Source organism: Salvelinus fontinalis, chromosome 1, assembly GCF_029448725.1.
Source record: "Salvelinus fontinalis isolate EN_2023a chromosome 1, ASM2944872v1, whole genome shotgun sequence".
Lineage (NCBI taxonomy): Eukaryota > Metazoa > Chordata > Actinopteri > Salmoniformes > Salmonidae > Salvelinus > Salvelinus fontinalis.
In genome coordinates this window covers 33,526,792-33,547,025 of record NC_074665.1, presented here as the reverse complement: position 1 = coordinate 33,547,025, position 20,234 = coordinate 33,526,792, and the positions used below count along the sequence as shown (strand labels likewise).

Below are 20,234 nucleotides of genomic sequence, written 5' to 3'. Positions count from 1 at the left end.
CTGTGGTGTTCGAGACTACACATGAAGTGACTTTCAACTTATATTTAGTTGTCTAGAATTGAGATTCACCACAGCCCTTATCTCTGTATCTCTATCTCTTATCTCCTGCTGTTTTCAACTCTCTAGAGACAGCAGGAGCGGTAGAGATACTCTGAATTATCGGCTATGAAAAGCCAAACGACATTTACTGCTGAGGTGCTGACCTGTTGCACCCTCTACAACCACTGTGATTATTATTATTTGACCCTGCTGATCAACTATGACTATTTAAACATCTTGGCCATGTTCTGTTATAATCTCCACCCGGCACAGCCAGAAGAGGACTGGTTCCTCTCTAGGTTTCTTCTTCAGTTCTGGCCTTTCTAGGGAGTTTTTCCTAGCCACTGTGCTTCTAGACCTGCATTGCTTGCTGTTTGGGGTTTTAGGCTGGGTTTCTGTACAGCACTTTGTGACATCAGCTGATGTAAGAAGGGCTTTATAAATACATTTGATTGATTGATCTCAATATACACTTCCCTGAGGTGCCAGGACATGATTTTACGCGTCAGGCGCATCCATTTATTAAAATGTAGTATTCCCTAAGAAATACAATGTTTTTATTCTTACTGATAACATACGTTTTTCATTCCCTTTATATTAACCTACTGCATTTTTAACAAGCCTGACTTGCTCAGGGAAAGCTTCAAGTATTTATATACCTTCTGTTCTTTCTTGAGAATCCTAATTCGGAAAGAGCAGTTGCACTCTGCTCTATTGAAAACAAATTCATTGCCAGCGGAGTTGACATATTAATAAATACTGAATGGTTTATTTTCTTAAATGAGTCCAGACACTCATCTACAGCTAATTGTCAGGACAAAGTCAATACAGCGGAATCTCACCTTTTTACACAAAGATACAAATATGAATCCCACCGCAAGTGTTTTAATAGAGAGGAAAAAAATGTACACAACATACTACTCTTAAGAACATGGTTGAAAGTCGAAACAAAACACAGTGAGGCATTCAAACTCAAATCATTGACATGTCAAGTTAGTTGGGTAATCAAATCATTTGATTAGTAATGTAACAAAAAAAGAAACTCATCCACTTAATTCAGTCATTGTCGTATGTCCTGCTTACCTAAGACCAACTTAGTGGCATTGCGGTTCGTGTCCACCCTGAGATTGGAAGGTTGGGAGTTCGATCCACGGCCGAGTCACGCTATAAGAGAGCGACTCTCTGCTTTTGCTGGTCTGTGACTCCGCCCCCGGTCAGAGGGGAATAAGGCAGGCTCACAAAAGTTACACACACAGGGAAACTTTAATTACACACACACACACACACACACACACACAAACATAGACACAGAGATTCATTCTCTATACATACCAAAGACTGTAAAAATGGGACCAGATGTGGACCCATAGGGGTAAACCCTGTCTCACGCTACAGAAACTGTAGATAGGCTCCTGCTCCTACAGCATGAGTCGTTCTGGCTCACAGAAGCCAAGCCTCGTTCAAGGCTACTACTTAACTAGGATGTTGGTGCCTTGATAATATCATAGCCAATGTCATAAATAGTCATGACAGTTTCTGTCTGTTCATGACAGCATGTTTATGTCATAAAACAACCATTGTTTGATTACTGAATTCAATAGATTTCATTGTAAAAAAAAAAGAAGGGGGGAGCCATTGTTTGACCAATATAAATAGTGAAACAAATATTGATTCCCTTTACATTAGTGGTCTTAAACTCCTGGCCTGCGTGCCACATCAGATCCGCAAGCTGCAGTTTGGTGGACCCAGGCCTAGTGTGTGAGCCCACTGCACATGTACAAAACCAGAGCCATAGATCTACAACATATAATGGAGCACTTCATTTTATTGTTATTTTTTTCAAATCCATTTTTTGCGGTCGCATACACATATTTAGCAGATGTTATCGCAGGTGCAGCGAAATGCTTATGTTACTAGCTCCAAAAATGAATTAATGCCTAACAAACACCAAACAATGCACACAAGTCCCCCAAAAATGTAAATAAATAAATGAAGAAATATACACTTTTTATGCTGTTCAGTGATCTAAGTTGGTCTAGAAATTTCCTCTAGCTACAGTAAATTCATTCTTCCTGAAGAGAATCATGATCGCTTTTCGAATAAATTTCTCCCTGTATAGTTGTCTGATTTTATTTGAACCGGAATCCATTGATTATATTTCCTTTGTTCCGGGTGGGGAGTGCGATTCAGGTTCTTTTTTTGGGCAATTTTCTCCACAGTCTATCCCTGCTGGGAGCATTTGATGCGAGGAAGTGTTAGTGTAAGAAAGCCTATTGATTTCCTGACACCGGCAATATGAATACACTCCGTTCTGACAGCCCAAGTCGCTGAGGTTTTCTTTAGGTCATGTGAGGTGTTTCTTTGATAGGATCCGGCATTGCAATGAAAAAACAGAGTCCTTATTTGGGCTAACATGAAGACCATTAGTCAGATATGTTTATGCTGTATAGCCAACTCCTATGGTCATTGTGTTGGTCATTGTTTGGCCATGATAACGACAAGAGGAGTTTGCTATAAAGCACAGAATTTGGACCAGGCTAAGAGACAATATCAATGTCTAGACTACATACTGTCAAATACTTTATTCCAGTTTCATTCTCTTTTTCCAGATGGACTGGCTCACACCTGAGATATGAAGTGTGTTATATGAAGCCAAGGTGTCATCCCACCTTCCAGGTGGTGGGGAGAGATGGTGCACTCTGTTGCCATGACAGTGGAAGTCCTCTTTGTTATGTTGTTTCTGACCAGTACTCAGTGTAATCCCGTGGCAGACTTGTCAGTGAGCCGGGAACGCTTGGAGCGTGTCCTGACCCAGGCCAGAGAGGACAAGCAAGACAAGCAGCAGGCCTCAGTGGGTGCGCTCAGCTACAGCACCCAGCAGCAGCTGGAGGAGATCAGCTTCATGGGCCTGGAGACCCACAGAGGGGCCAGCAACAGAACCTCTGTCAACAGATCCAGGCCAAACTCCAGCTCCCAGAAACTTGCTGGATCCAAGGCCGGGAAGGCATCACAGGAGTTGTGGGAAGAGCAAGAGGGGGGCCTGAGCCGAGTAGACGAGGGTCCCACGAGTGAAACAAATCTCTCTCTTGACGCTATCGACGAGTACGCATATCCAGATTACAGGGGGAAGGGCTGCATGGACGAAAGTGGCTTTGTGTTTGCCATTGGGGAGAAGTTTACCCCGGGGCCCTCCACATGCCCTTGCCTCTGCACGGACGAGGGACCCCTGTGTGCCAAACCTGAATGTCCCAAAGTTCACCCTCGCTGTATCCGGGTGGACACCAGCCAGTGCTGTCCAGAGTGCAAGGAGAAGAAGAACTACTGTGAGTTCAGGGGAAAGGTCTACACAACGCTACAAGAGTTTAAGGTGAGTCTGGAAATGATATCTTTAAAGGTTTACGGGGTGTTATTCTCTAGGAACCAAACATAAGCAAACGAGCCAAAACGGGCATGGATTACCTGAACGTGTACAACAAGAAACGCTAGTGTTTGTTTTCCGTTTCAAAACGTTTTTCGACATGAATACACCCCAGGTGATGATGACATCCTTAGGCAGCCTCATTCATAGTGCTATTTAATTTAAATGTATTCTTGTGACAGTTTTCTGTCACAAGAGATCAACCTCTGAAATGAAAAGAAACTCCAGCACACTAGTGACCTAGTAGCTGATTAAACGCAACTCCACGATTTACGATGGAGTTGAGCGGCGACTTGTGTGGGAAGACTGGAGCTCTGACGTCACATAAAATGAATTACACACTACCAGTGGTTGAAAAAGTACCCAAATATCATACTTGAGTAAAAGTAAAGATACTTCAATGGAAAATGACTCAAGTAAAAGTGAAAGTCATCCAGTAAAATACTACTTTAGTAAAAGTCTTAACAGTATTTGGTTTTAAATATACTTAAGTATCAAAAGTAAATGCAATTGCTCAAATATACTTAAGTGTCAAAAGTTAAATTATAAATCAATTCCTTATATTAAGCAAACCAGACGGCACTATTTTCTTGTTATTTTTTTATTTACGAATAGCCAGGGGGGGGCACACTCCAACGCTCAGACATCATTTACAAATGAAGCACGTGTGTTCAGTGAGTCCGCCAGATCAGAGGCATGTTCCCTTGACGAGGGATGTTCCCTTGCTTAGTGTATGAATTGGACCATATTTCTTTCCTGCTAACCATTCAAAATGTAATAATTAATTTTGGGTGTCAGGGAAAATGCATGAAGTAAAAAGTACATTATTTTATTCAGGAATGTTGTGAAGTAAAAGTTAAAGCTGTTAAAAATATAAATAGGAAAGTAGCATACAGATAACCCAAAAAACTACTATAAAGTATTTTTACTTAAGTACTTTACACCTCTGTACACGACATTGTTCTGGGTAGTTGCGAGCTATTCTTTGGAGGCTAAAATGACGTCGGAGCTCCAGTCCCCACTAGTCGCCGCTCAACTCCATTGTAAATCATGGAGTTGAATTTAGTCGGCTGGTAATCTAGATGTTCCACAGTTTTAGTGGATCTCGTTACCAACGTTTCGGTCTCCGTAGACATTCCATGTGGGAAACTGTTGATAGATTGCCAGTGTATCGTGAATACTATACCAAAATACTTTTCAGTGTAGCAAGCAAACAAACAGCGAAGCACATTTATGATGGCAAAAGTCAGCATTTATTTTATTCAAACATAGTTTTGAACATTACTTGGGGCTGCTAAATTGAATAGTATGTTTAAGCTTAAGAGTAATTGTGTTAATATTATTATCTTGATTTATTCTAGTCTTGGTGGAGTTATCTATTTTAAGCCAAGCCCAGGAGACCTCAAAAGGGCTTATTCCTTTATTTATTTTAGAAGATCCATCCACAACTATTCCATCAGCCTTCTATTCTATCTTTGATTAAAGAAAGGTATTATATGTGACTGTTTAAGGCATCCCTTTGTGCTAGCACTGGAGGGTCACACCAGGAGGTTAGGTCTAATATGGAACTTATTTCCGTTAATGCAGAGTGATACTAGCAGCTCTGTATTGAGAGGCACAGCTTTTAGCTCTCCTGGGAGAAGTCTGTGGGGAGAGAGAGAGAGATCAGAAAGAGAGAAAGGAAAAAGAGAGAGAGAGACCCACTTCCACTAAAGTAAATGTCTCCTATCCTCTGTGGATGCTTGCCTAGAGGATTAGAAACAAAGCAACAGGCGAGCCTTGTGGTTGATTGCTGTGTTCTGCGGCGGTACTGTAAGTGGGGTCTTCCTCTTGCCGTTTTTCACATCGGCGTGCTGGTCAGAAGCTCGAGCCGCTCTGCAATCGACTTGATCCATGCTGTTAGGATTAACCTATGTTCTCTGATTTAAAAGGAAATGCTCACATGGCTACGAGTGGCTTCTGACTAAAGCCTACGGTGGTAGCATCTCCAGTCAAGGGAGGTGACTTGGTTGAAGGCATATTGTCGACACAAGTTGCATCATAAGGTCTTGGGCCCTGTTTTTCTCCAATACTTTCGGGACTTGGAAAGCTCCATTAATCAAACTGTTCTCTCTAGTTCACAAAGCAAGACATTTGAAGCGTATAGCTTCTGTTTCCAACTGAGCACACAATCAGCACATTGATTTCCCTATTTTCGGTTGATTGTGCACTGAAGTTCATTTCTCAACGCATGTCTCCTTCAAATGAAGTATGTATTTCCAATAAAGTGCCGTAAGATGGGACCTCCCTGTGTTCTAAGCTCTGTGGCTGAATGTTTGATGTTCAATGTCCTTATATTGGCTAGTGGACCAGACAGGTGAGTGAGTGAGTGAGTGAGTACTTGCATGAGAGAGAGAGAGAGAGAGAGAGAGAGAGAGAGAGAGATATTTTTAAACACACAGTCTTTTTCCCTCTGCACCCAGGTGTCTCCGTGTGAGAAGTGTCGCTGTGAGGGGAGTGGAGAGGTGTTGTGCTCTGTGTCAGCTTGTCCCCAGACAGAGTGTGTGGACCCAGTGTATGAGCCTGAACAGTGCTGCCCCATCTGTAAGACCGGTGAGAGATCCTGCTTGTCTCAACATTTTTGGTACCTTAAAACAGAACACACAGCATTTCATTTACCATTGTCATTTGACTGTATGTCTTTGAGAAATCATACATGATTGGCCTGACAAATGATTGACAATAGTTGGTTGCAGTGCTAGATTTATTCGTATGATTGTGTGTATGTGATAATGCATGACTCTCTATTAGCCAGCCCTGTTTGTTTCCAACGTGAACAGATAATCCTGTTTCGGTGCCACAATATGCTGGCGTGAATAAAAGGCGAATCAGGGTTTGAGCATCCTGGGTTAGTGTGTGAGAGCTCTCTGATTTGAAAGAATTACACTGTCTTATAAGAGCGCTTCTCTGGCTCACTGTGGATTATCTGAAGTTGCTTCAGATGATTTTAGACAGCATGTCCTAGATTGTGTCCCCCTTATTTTTCTTGGCGCGACTCTAATGCAACATGGCAATGTCAGCAACGTTGCTTCCTTCAGCAAAAAGAATGATGACTGGCGATACGCATCTCAGACATGGCCTCTTAAAGCGATGCTGTTTATCACAAACAAGGGAAATGCTATCAACATTAAATTAAATACAGTGCATTTGGAAAGTATTCTGACCCCTTGACTTTTTCCCTGTATTGTTACGTTACAGCCATATTCTAAAATGTATTAAATCATTTTTTCCCCTCATCAGTCTACACACAATACCCCATAATGACAAAGAGAACTGGTTTTCAGACATTTTTGCAAATGTATGGAATAATTCAGTACCATGGCTATGAGACTTGAAATTGAGCTCAAGTACATCCTGTTTCCATTGATCATCCTTGAGATGTTTCTACAACTTGATTGGACTCCACCTTTGGTCAATTCAATTGATTGGACATGATTTGGAGCGGATTGGACATGATTGGACAATGCATGTCAGAGCAAATACCAAGCCATGAGGTTGAAGGAATTGTCCGTAGAGCTCCAAGACAGCATTGTGTCGAGGCACAGATCTGGGGAAGGGTACCAAAAAATGTCTGCAGCATTAAAGGTCCCCAAGAACACAGTGGCCTCCATCATTCTTAAATGGAATAAGTTTGGATCCACCAAGATTCTTCCTAGAGCTGGCCGCCCAGCCAGACTGATCAATTGGGGGAGAAGGGCCTTGGTCAGGGAGGTGGCCAAGAACCTGATGGTCACTCTGACAGAGCTCCAGAGTTCCTCTGTGGAGATGGGAGAACCTTCCAGAAGGACAACCATCTCTGCAGCACTCCACCAATCAGGCCTTTATGTGCTTCAGTAAAAAGCACATGACAGCTGGCTTGGAGTTTGCCAAAAGGCACCTAAAGCACTCTCAGACCATGAAAAACAAGATTCTCTGGTCTGATGAAACCAAGATTAGACTCTTTGGCCTGAATGCCAAGTGTCACATCTGGAGGATGTCTGGCATCATCCCTACGGTGAAGCATGGTGGTGGCAGCATCATGCTGTGGGGATGTTTTTCAGCGGCAGGGACTGGGAGACTAGTCAGGATCGAGGCAAAGATGAATGGAGCAAAATACAGAGATCCTTGATGAAAACCTGCTCCAGAGCGGTCAGGACCTCAGACTGGGGTGAAGGTTCACCTTCCAACAGGACAATGACCTTAAGCACACAGCCAAGCCACAGAAAAGTTGCAAGGAAAGTCTCTGAATGTCCTTGAGTGGCCCAGCCAGAGCCTGGACTTGAACCCAATCGAACATCTCTGGAGAGATTTGAAAATAGCCGTGCAGCAACGCTCCACATCCAATCTGATAGAGCTTGAGAGGATCTGCTTGAGAGGATCAGCAGAGAAGAATGGGAGAAACTCCCCAAATACAGGTGTGCCAAGCTTGTAGCATCATACCCAAGAAGAATCGAGGCTGTAATCGCTGCCAAAGTTGCTTCAATAAAGTACTGAGTAAAGGGTCTGACTACTTATGTAAATATGATATTTCCATTTATTTTATATGATACATTTGGAATAAAATAAAATGCTTTTGCTTTGTTATTATAGAGTTTTGTTTGTAGAATTTCAGAATAAGGCTGCAATGTAACAGTGTGGGAAAAGTCAAGGGGTCTGAATACTTTCCGAATGCGCTGTATCGCATTCGCGCAAAAGTGAAAGCGCGAACCACTGCTTTTAATCAGGGCAAGGTGACCGGAAACATGACCGAATACAAACAGTGTAGCTATTCCCTCCGCAAGGCAATCAAACAAGCTAAGCGTCAGTATAGAGACAATGTAGAGTCGCAATTCAACGGCTCAGACACAAGAGGTATGTGGCAGGGTCTACAGTCAATCACGGATTACAAAAAGAAAACCAGCCCCATCGTGGACTAGGATGTCTTGCTCCCAGACAGACTAAACAACTTCTTTGCTCGCTTTGAGGACAATACAGTGCCACTGACACGGCCCGCTACCAAAACCTGCGGACTCTCCTTCACTGCAGCCGACGTGAGTAAAGCATTTAAACGTGTTAACCCTCGTAAGGCTGCAGGCCCAGACGGCATCCCCAGCCGCGTCCTCAGAGCATGCGCAGCCCAGCTGGCATGCTCTGCTCATATTCAATCAATCCTTATCCCAGTCTGCTGTTCCCACATGCTTCAAGAGGGCCACCATTGTTCCTGTTCCCAAGAAAGCTAAGGTAACTGAGCTAAACGACTACTGCCTCGTAGCACTCACTTCCGTCATCATGAAGTGCTTTGAGAGACTAGTCAAGGACCATATCACCTCCACCCTACCTGACACCCTAGACCCACTTCAATTTGCTTACCGCCCCAATAGGTCCACAGACGACACTATTGCAACCACACTGCCCTATCCCATCTGGACAAGAGGAATACCTATGTGAGAATGCTGTTCATCGACTACAGCTCAGCATTTAACACCATAGTACCCTCCAAACTCGTCATCAAGCTCGAGACCCTGTGTCTCGACGCCGCCCTGTGCAACTGGGTACTGGACTTCCTGACGGGCCGCCCCCATGTGGTGAGGGAAGGTAACAACATCTCCATCCCGCTGATCCTCAACACTGGGGCCCCACAAGGGTGCGTTCTGAGCCCTCTCCTGTACTCCCTGTTCACCCACAACTGCGTGGCCATGCACGCCTCCAACTCAATCATCACGTTTGCAGACGACACTACAGTGGTAGGCTTGATTACCAACAACGACGAGACGGCCTACAGGGAGGAAGTGAGGGCCCTCGGAGTGTGGTGTCAGGAAAATAACCTCACACTCAACGTCAACAAAACAAAGGAGATGATCGTGGACTTCAGGAAACAGCAGAGGGAGCACCCCCCTATCCACAACGACGGGACAGTAGTGGAGAGGGTAGTAAGTTTTAAGTTCCTCGGCATACACATCACGGACAAACTGAATTGGTCCACCCACACAGACAGCGTGGTGAAGAAGACGCAGCAGCGCCTCTTCAACCTCAGGAGGCTGAAGAAATTCGGCTTGTCACCAAAAGCACTCACAAACTTTTACAGATGCACAATCGAGAGCATCCTGTCGGGCTGTATCACCACCTGGTACGGCAACTGCTCCGCCCACAACCGTAAGGCTCTCCAGAGGGTAGTGAGGTCTGCACAATGCATCACCGGGGGCAAACTACCTGCCCTCCAGGACACCTACACCACCCGATGTCACAGGAAGGCCATACAGATCATCAAGGACAACAACCACCCAAGCCACTGCCTATTCACCCCGCTATCATCCAGAAGGCAAAGTCAGTACAGGTGCATCAAAGCAGGGACCGAGAGACTGAAAAACAGCTTCTATCTCAAGGCCATCAGACTGTTAAACAGCCACCACTAACATTGAGTGGCTGCTGCCAACATACTGACTCAACTCCAGCCACTTTAATAATGTAAAAATGTATGTAAAAAAATGTATCACTAGCCACTTTAAACAATGCCACTTCATATAATGTTTACATATCCTATATTACTCATCTCATATGTATATACTGTACTCTATACCATCTACTGCATCTTGCCATCTTGATGTAATATATGTATCACTAGCCACTTTAAACAATGCCACTTTTATATGTTTACATACCCTACATTACTCATCTCATATGTATATACTGTACTTGATACCATCTACTGCATCTTGCCTATGCCGTTCTGTACCATCACTCGTTCATATATTTTTATGTACATATTCTTCATTCCTTTACACTTGTGTGTATAAGGTAGTTGTTGTGGAATTTTTAGGTTAGATTACTCGTTGGTTATTAGTGCATTGTCGGAACTAGAAGTGCAAGCATTTTGCTACACTCGCATTAACATCTGCTAACCATGTGTATGTGACAAATACATTTGATTTGATTTGATATAATTTACCCTATTGCAGCAAACATTCAATGAAAAGTGGTACCAACAAATATTTTTGGGGGGTGTATTTATTGATACACATCAAATAACTAGTGTTGGTGTGGCATTTCAAGTGAAGTTAAAAGGTCACTATGAACCTTTGTCAACTACATTTGAGAAATACAATATTTTAATATTTTTTAATATATTTTTAAGTACCGTATTGTTTTAAATTGCAATTTTTGCAATAGATATTTTTGCATACATGTGCATTTGTTCTCTTCAGCAGTAGTACTGTCTCTCTATGGATGTTCTGGGGATACTATAGTTACTGCAATTTCCCTGGTGCAGAGATTTAGACGGTAATCAATGTTTGCCCCAAAGTCAGGATTTTCAGAGTTAAGGGAGACAAGGACTAGCAGAAATATGACATACTGAACGTAGTGTCCATGTATATTCAAAGATCGTAACAAATTCATGTGCTCATTCAGGCAATACGAGCTTTGTGGTTTCTTGCTTTTAAGACGAATCAAGGCCCGTGTCAGGCCCTCTATTACCATAAGATTACTACATTACCATTTTCCCCGTTTCAGAGTGGCACTGTAAAATTGTCAAGTGGTACTTGACTCTACATTTAACGCAAATGTTGTCATGGCTTCATTGGGAAGTACTGCCTTGTAACAATGAAACCGTAAGAGGACGACTGTCACCTATAGTAAAGGCCACTTGTATCTGAGTCAAGCTGAGAAGTTAACCTTTTTCTCATTTGTCTCTGTTAATGTCACACCTCCAGCTGCTTTAAAGGACTATGCACGAACATTTTTGGCGACCCCAGTCACACCCATTCACTACGTTACACAAATCTAAAATAATTCAAATCAGTGAGGCTAAGTGAACAAGTGCACACTTTGCTAAGAAGTAAAGATAACTGTGACGTAGCCAGTGTTGATGCAGGAAGTTGTGTTACTGGGCCGGTAGGCTAGAATCTTCATTCTGATCTCAATGTCCCAGTGTATCATTGAGCTGTTTAGGTTCCCATGTTTATGATCCCCCCCATCAAAGAGATTGAAATACATGAACACATGTTTGGTTGAGCTCATTTGCTTCCCTTGGTGGTCCCTTGCCACCTCATTCACATTTCTTCCATTAGGTTTCCTTGTATGTGAACGTGTAGGTAGACAACACAACTTTTCCTATTTTCCTACAGTAGGCTACTTTGTTACTTACAGTATGGGCTCTATTTTAACAAACCGAACACAAGGGAACATCTTAGCGCTGGCAGTAGTTGTTAAACATAGCACCCACACTGATATAGGGGCTAGGCCCTACCGTAAATGCATTATGGCTGAGCTATGGACATGCAAAATTGTTGTCAATAAGCAAGATGAAATGCATTGTTTATAAGGCCTAAATAGAGAGTGAATAACTCTACTGAAATTCTAATCAAAACAGCTTGCTTTAAATAGGCTATGTCTAAATACAGTTGTGGGGGTGGGGGGCGGAGAGGACTGCTAGTGTGTGTAGACAACACTACAAGAAACATGCAAGGTCCAATTCCTCATTAAGCCCTTGTGGGTGTAGAGTTTTTAAGGAGAAGATCCATAGGGCTTGTCGCACTGGAGAAGGCGCTCATCCGTATTGCGCCATCTGCAGTTGGAGAATGCGGTCAATGGCACAGAATTTAAGATCAATCGCAACATGATTCGCCTCGTGAAAACGTCTGGCCACTGGTAACTATGGATCTTCTCCTTAAAAACTCAAGGGCTTAATGACCTTTTATGTTTCTTCTAGTGTCGTCTACACACACTAGTAGTCCGTCCATATCTATTGCTTCTGGTACTGCTCTGTAGCCCAGACTGTTGTCTCTTCCCAATTATATGTGACATATGAATTGTCTATTTTTTGAAATTCCTTTTTATATATTATTTTATATATTAATATGCATTGACTCCCTATTCGCCCGTCTCTAATTAACTATCTGCTTGCACCTGTTGCACTTGTTACGCACAGCAGGTGATTTAAGTACGTGCCTTCTTAATTTGTTTGTACAGCACTGATGAAGGCATATGGTCGAAACGTATGCTCTGTTTATTTAAAATAAATCAATATTTTTTTTAAAGTACCACGGCACTTTCACTTTTTGTATTCTTTTGAGCATGGGATAAATTAATTGGGGTCAGGAGCATGATATCATAAAATTGCCAGGATAAAAAAGACATGACACATTGCTTTTGAACCAGCCTTCATTATAGTAGCCTAGGCCAAGGGTAAATGTAGCCTACGGAGGGCTTGGTTTTTAATCATATGAAACGGAAAACAAGCAATTGTTACAGAAAAATAACTTCTAAATACGAGGGTCACCAGCATCATCTCATCTCTCGTTTCATGGTCATATGGACACATACAGGACATTTTCCACATTTTGTTACACTACAGCCTTATTCTAAAATTGATTAAATACATTTTTTCCCTCATCAATCTACACACAATACCCCATTGTGTCGAGGCACAGATCTAGAGAAGAGTACCAAAACATGTCTTCAGCATTGAAGATCCCCAAGAACACAGTGGCCATCATTCTTAAATGGTCCACCAAGACTCTTCCTACAGCTGGCCTCCTGGCCAAACAGCAATCGGGAGAGAAGGGAGGTCAGGGAGGTGACCAACAACCCAATGGTCACTCTGACAGAGCTCCAGAGTTCCTCTGTAGAGATGGGAGAACCTTCCAGAAGGACAACCATCTCTGCAGCAGTCCACCAATCAGGCCTTTATGGTAGAGTGGCCAGAAGTAAGCCACTCCTCAGTAAAGGGCATGACAGCCCACTTGGAGTTTGCCAAAAGGCACCTAAAGCACTCTCAGACCATGAGAAAAAAGATGATCTGGTCTGATGAAACCAAGATTGAACACTTTAACCTGAATGCTAAGCGTCAAGTCTGGAACAAACCTGGCGCCATCCCTACGGTGAAGCATGGTGGTGGCAGCATCATGTTTTGGGGATGTTTTTCAGCTGCAGGGACTAGGAGACTAGTCAGGATTGAGGAAAAGATGAACGGAGTAAAGTACAGAGATAAAAACCTGCTTCAGAGCGCTCAGGACCTCAGACTTGGGCGAATGTTTACTTTCCAACAGGACAATGACCCAAAGCACACAGCCAAGACAACGCAGGAGTGGCTTCGTGACAAGTCTCAATGTCCTTGAGTGGTCCAGCCAGAGCCCGGTCTTGAACCCGATCGAACATCTCTGGGAGACCTGAAAATAGCTGTGCAGCGATGCTCCCCATCCAACCTGACAGAGCTTGAGAGGATCTGCAGAGAAGAATGGGAGAAACTCCTCAAATACACATGTGCCAAGCTTGTATCATCTTACAAAAGAAGACTCAAGGCTGTAATCGCTACCAAAGGTGCGACAACAATGTACTGATTAATGGGTCTGAATACCTACAGTACCAGTCAAAAGTTTGGACACATCTACTCATTCCAGGGTCTTTCTTTATTTTTACAATTTTCTACATTGTAGAGTAATAGTGAAGACATCAAAACTATGAAATAACACAAATGGAATCATGTAGTAACCAAAAAAGTGTTTAACAAATCAAAATATATTTTTGATTCTTCAAAGTAGCCACACCTTGCCTTGATAACAGCTTTGCACATTCTTGGCATTCTCTCAACCAGCTTCATGAGCAACGCTTTTCCATCAGTCTTGAAGGAGTTCCCACATATGCTGAGCACTTGTTGGCTGCTTTTCCTTCACTCTGCGTTCCAACTCATCCCAAACCAACTCAATTGGGTTGAGGTCGGGGGATTGTGGAGGCCAGGTCATCTGATGCAGCACTCCATCACTCTCCTTCTTGGTCAAATAGCCTTTACAAAGTCTGGAGGTGTGTTTTGGGTCAGTGTCCTGTTGAAAAACCAATGATAGTCCCACTAAGCGCAAACCAAATGCGATTGTGTATCGCTGCAGAATGCTGTAGTAGCCATGCTGCTTAAGTGTGCCTTAAATTCTAAATGAATCACTGACCGTGTCACCAGCAAAGCAGCCCCGCACCCTTATCGCTTTGTTATTATGGGGGGTATTGTGTTTAGATTGATGAGGGGGAAAAAACAAATGTACAGCCTAGCAACAGTGGGTTAACTGCTTTGTTCAGGGGCAGAACGACAGATTTTTACCTTGTCAGCTCGGGGATTCGATCTTGCAACCTTTCGGTTACTAGTCCAACACTCTAACCACTAGGCTACCTGCCGCCCCATAAGGTTGTAATGAGGCTGTATAAGGCTGTAATGTAATAAGATGTGGAAAAAGTCAAGGGGTCTGAATACTTTTCGAATGCACTGTATAGCTTACATGAAGGGGATTTTACGCATGTCCAAAATGGGAGCTGGCTAAAATGTCAGCCTCTAATACATAGATGAAAAGGGGATGTCCACTCACTGTTTTGCTGCTTTCAAACTTTATATTTTAATAAAGTTTTGGTTGTTACGATTGATTTCAAACTAGTCACACGAGCCAAACCCTTTATTGATAGATTTGCCTAATTGGCGAACGCATTACGGCAGAACAAAAAAAAAGTGGCTTCATTGACGGGAGGTTATGCTTGTTTTAAATCAAATGAAACTACATGGAGAAAAACATTAGTTTTTTATGTTTATCAATGCAAGGGTTACTGGCACAAAAACAGATCTCCTCTCTTGTTCCAAGAGCATAAATCAAATCAAATCAAATTTTATTTGTCACATACACATGGTTAGCAGATGTTGATGCGAGTGTAGCGAAATGCTTGTGCTTCTAGTTCCGACAATGCAGTAATAACCAACAAGTAATCTAACCTAACAATTCCAGAGCACTGTGCACTGTGCATCGCGGCCGGATAGGTTGCACTTAAGCTCACAAAATCCATGGCATTACCAACTGCCTTCCCGCTATGACCTGCTTTTCGTTGGTCTTTAAAATCCCAATATGCACTTAATTTTAAACACACACCTCAAATATTGCCACCTCTGCCACCCGAGCTGTTATTAGACAAGTAAATTGCTGAACCTGGCGCAAGGGGCGGAAAATGCCAGAACGCCAGTTTTTACATGCTGAAATTGCCAACTAATGTGCGTTTGGCACTTGCACCGCCTTAGTAGAGCCCTATGTGATCTTTATGTCCTTATCCACTTCAATGTTGATTATACATCTGCCAATATTCAACAACTCACCCATTCTCCAATAAGTTTGACTCGGGTAGTCTCAAGTTTTGACTGTACTGTAGGTGTCAGGCTCACACGCCAGATGTTGTTTAAGGCGGAAACAGCTGTTGCAACCCCCCGAGAGCGCCGTGCATCTGAAGTATGACATCAAAGCATCTCTCATTGCTAATGGCTATCATGCTGCAGACAGGGTGGGAGCCTCACAAAAAAAAAGATTGTGGAGTCGTGGAAATACCTGTTTATTACTCTTTCCTTACTGACATGTACAAGTAGGAATTGTTTTTAGAAGAAAGTCTGAAAAATAGGAGTTGGTCATAGAATACTTGTCATCGTTCATGCTGTCATTCTTTTTTATCTGATTTTCACACACGTTACATGACTATAATTAATTTGATCGTATGCATTGTATTACCATTGTAAAAAACCAAAGGGTTAGGAAGATTGACACAGTCATTTGGGTTATTTTCAGGCAAAATCAGTTATGATCAGCAGCTAGAGCACCATGTCGCAGATGTGTTGTTCACACTGTATGCAAAGAGACACTTGAGGAAGAGCCAGGGAGAGAGATGAAAGTGAGTGGTGTTGCTAACATCCACCCCAGGCAGTTGTTCATGAATATCAAAGAACATCTGTGGCATGGCACCTTTGTGAAATTAAAACAGGTTCCACCAGGTTTTTACCTGATCATTTAACCAGGGTAACCTGTCGTGAAGATACAATCATCATGTTATATTTTCTTTCATATTACAGCTAAAATACAATTAGTCGATTGTTTGGTCGTTGGGCTGTTGGTCGACCGAGACTGTTTTAGTCGAGCAGTAACAAATATATATATTTGCGCCCATCTCCGTGAACTAATCCATTGCGGAGGCCTAGACTTAAAGTCAATTTATGCTTGATTCGAAAATGTGGTCAGAGGATCATGTGGAGGGTGTTACGCAATTGCGGAGCCTCGTGAGGCATGCAGAGGCCAAATCGAGCTCTGTACCACATTGCCAGTTCTGTCAATTTAGTCATTGTCTTTTGTTTGGAGCACTCCTGTCAATGTTGAGTAAGGACACACACGCATACAAATAGGCTTTTGGGCTACCTGGCCTGCGCGCAAATGTAGGCATATAAATGTGCTCATTTGGGGATCTGATAGTATTTCTGATTGGCTTAACGCACCTCCACTAATGACCTGTGGAGCTTCTCAAAGTAATGTTTTCTTCACATCAAACAGCAAACAACGAAGTCTGTTTTTACATCCATTGAGATTTACAATAGTTCCTCAATGTATTTGAAAAATCTTTCCAGCTCTCTCCCTTTCGATATCCACTCAGCGTGAAAGGAAAAAAATGTAATGTTCTGAGCTAGTGGAAATGTCATAAAATAGGCTTATTATCAGTGCATGACTTGGACTGAAATAGGTTCCGGTACTCATTTTGGGTGCTGGTACTGTTTTATATTTAGGTGGAGGAGCTCCATAATACTTTTGAGCAAATATTCTATAAGAGGAACAGGGGCTCAAGCAATAGAACATTTGAGGTACCACTACTCAGCTCCGGTGAGCTCCTGCCCAAGTCAAGCACTGCTTCTTATCCCTTGCGCAAATAGCCTAAAGCTGTGTCTGTCCCGAGCTCACTGGCGCGGGCAACTGCGGGCCCAGAATATTTTATACAATGTTGTAAGTTCGCTAGTGCAAGCTTTGGACCAGACCCAAGTTAATAGTTTATACAATGTTTCAAGTTTGTTGCAGACGGGCCATGTCTAGCCAATGTGATTTATAGGATTTTTTTTTTTTTATCAGGTTATTTTCTACCTGCAGGTTGCAATGTTTTTACTTGTTGGCTTTATGTAGGCTATTTTTACATAGTTGGCAATGGCAGTAGATGTAACATCTCTCGTCGGAAGGCATGGACCAAAACGCAGCGTGGTAAGTGTTCATGATTCTTTATCACTAAAAAACACTCGAACAAAATAACAAAGTGAAAAAACGGAACAGTTCTGTCAGGTGCAGACACTAAACAGAAAATAACTACCCACAAAACTCAACGGAAAAGGACAACTTATATATGATCCCCAATCAGAGACAACAATAGACAGCTGCCTCTGATTGGGAACCACACAAACATAGAAATAAATAAACTAGAATGACCACCCTAGTCACACCCTGGCCTAACCAAAATAGAGAATTAAAGCCTCTCTATGGCTAGGGCGTGACAGTACCCACCCCAAATGTGCGGACTCCAGCCGCAAAACCTGACTCTAAAGGGGAGAGTCCGGGTGGGCATCCCTTCACGGCGGCGGCTCCGGTGCGGGCCGTAGACCCCCCTCCGCCCGCAGATCCCTCCGCTTTGGTGACGGCCCTGGTGCATGGACCTTCACTGGAGGAACCGGGCCGCAGATCATCGCCGGAGGAACCAAACCACCGATCATCGCCAGAGGTTCCGGACTGGGAACCGTCGCTGGAGGCACCGGACTAGGGACGGTCGCTGCAGGCTGCGGACTGGGGACCGCCGTGGCACGCTCCGGACTGGGGACCGTCGCTGCAGGCTCCGGACTGGGGACCGCCGCTGGAGGCTCCGGACTGGGGATTTCTGTTGTTTTGAATTTGGCGCCCTGCAATTCCACTGGCTGTTGTTGAGGTGGGACGCTAGCGTCCCGAATATCCCAGAGAGATTAATTGACTACAGCTCAGTATTCAACACCATAGTGCCCTCAAAGCTCATCACAAAGCTAAGGACTCTGGGACTAAACACCTCCCTCTGCAACTGGATCCTGGACCTCCTAACGGGCCGCCCCCAGGTGGTAAGGGTAGGAAACAACACATCCGCCACGCTGATCCTCAACACAAGGGCCCCTCAGGGGTGCATGCTCAGTCCCCTCCTGTTCTCCCTGTTCACTCATGACTGCATGACCAGGCACGACTCCAACACCATCATTAAGTTTGCCGTTGACACAACAGTGGTAGGCCTGATCACCGACAATGACAAGACAGCCTATAGGGATGAGGTCAGAGACCTGGCCTTGTGGTGCCAGGACAAAAACCTCATCCTCAATGTGATCAAGACAAAGGAGCTGATTCTGGACTACAGGAAAAGGAGGACCAAGCATGCCCCCATTCGGCAGGTAGCCTAGTGGTTAGACCGTTGGACTAGTAACCGAAAGGTTGCAAGATTGAATCCCAGAGCTGACAAGGTAAAACTCTGTCGTTCTGCCCCTGAACAAGGCAGCTAACCCACTGTTCCTAGGCCGTCATTGAAAATAAGATTTTTTTCTTAACTGACTTGCCTAGTTAAGTAAAGGTAAAATAAATAACAATTAAAAACGGGGTTGAGAGCAGTTTGAGAGCTTCAAGTTCCTTGGTGTCCACATCACCAACAAATTAACATGGTCCAAGCACACCAAGACATGTCGTGAAGAGGGCACGACAAAACCTATTCCCCATCAGGAGACTGAAAAGACTTGGCATGGGTCCTCAGATCCTCAAAAATTCTACAGCTGCACCATCGATAACATCCTGACTGGTTGCATCACTGCTTGGTATGGCAACTGCTCAGCATCCAAGACACTACAGAGGAAAGTACGTACGGCCCAGTACACCACTGGGGCCAAGCTTCCTGCCATCCAGGACCTCTGTACCAGAGGAATGTCAGTGGAAGGCCCTAAATATTGTCAAAGACTCCAGCCACCCTAGTCATAGACTGTTCTCTCTGCTCCCGCACGGCAAACGGTACCGGAGCGCCAAGTCTAGGTCCAAGAGGCTTCTGAACAGTTTCTACCCACCAAGCCATAAGACTCCTGACCATTAATCAAATGGCTACCCAGACTTTCTTTTACGCTTCTGCTACTCTCTGTTATTGTCTATGCATAGTCACTTGAATAACTCTACCTACATGTAAATATTAGCTCAATTTCCTCGACTAACCTCTGCCCCCGCACATTGACTCTCTGCGCACATTGACTCACTGCTCAAAAAAATAAAGGGAACACTTAAACAACACAATGTAACTCCGAGTCAATCACACTTCTGTGAAATCAAACTGTCCACTTAGGAAGCAACACTGATTGACAATAAATTTCACATGCTGTTGTGCAAATGGAATAGACAAAAGGTGGAAATGATAGGCAATTAGTAAGACACCCGCAATAAAGGAATGGTTCTGCAGGTGCTGACCACAGACCACTTCTCAGTTCCTATGCTTCCTGGCTGATGTTTTGGTCACTTTTGAATGCTGGTGGTGCTTTCACTCTAGTGGTAGCATGAGACGGAGTCTACAACCCACACACAAGTGGCTCAGGGAGTAAAGTTCATCCAGGATGGCACATCAATGCGAGCTGTGGCAAAAAGGTTTGCTGTGTCTGTCAGCGTAGTGTCCAGAGCATGGAGGCGCTACCAGGAGACAGGCCAGTACATCAGGAGACGTGGAGGAGGCCGTAGGAGGGCAACAACCCAGCAGCAGGACCGTTACCTCCGCCTTTGTGCAAGGATGTGCACTGCCAGAGCCCTGCAAAATGACCTCCAGCAGGCCACAAATGTGCACATACTATTTATGTTTTTGATTAATTTTACTTTCACTTCACTACATTCCTTAAGAAAATATTGTACATTTTACTCCATACATTTTCCTTGACACCCAAAAGTACTTGTTACATTTTGAATGCTTAGTAGGACAAGATAATTGTCCA

General features: G+C 43.6%; 1 protein-coding gene across 1 annotated transcript in view; it reads left to right on the top strand.

Annotated features, from left to right (window-relative positions):
- Positions 1 to 20,234, top strand: part of LOC129853360 (brorin-like) — a 48,144-nt gene that overhangs the window by 13,985 nt on the left and 13,925 nt on the right. Inside the window, exons 2-3 of the mRNA XM_055919315.1 lie at positions 2,649 to 3,406; positions 5,920 to 6,049. Of these exons, the coding sequence (XP_055775290.1) occupies positions 2,729 to 3,406; positions 5,920 to 6,049 (808 nt within the window). The 5' untranslated portion in view covers positions 2,649 to 2,728. The remainder of the gene's footprint in view (positions 1 to 2,648; positions 3,407 to 5,919; positions 6,050 to 20,234) is intronic.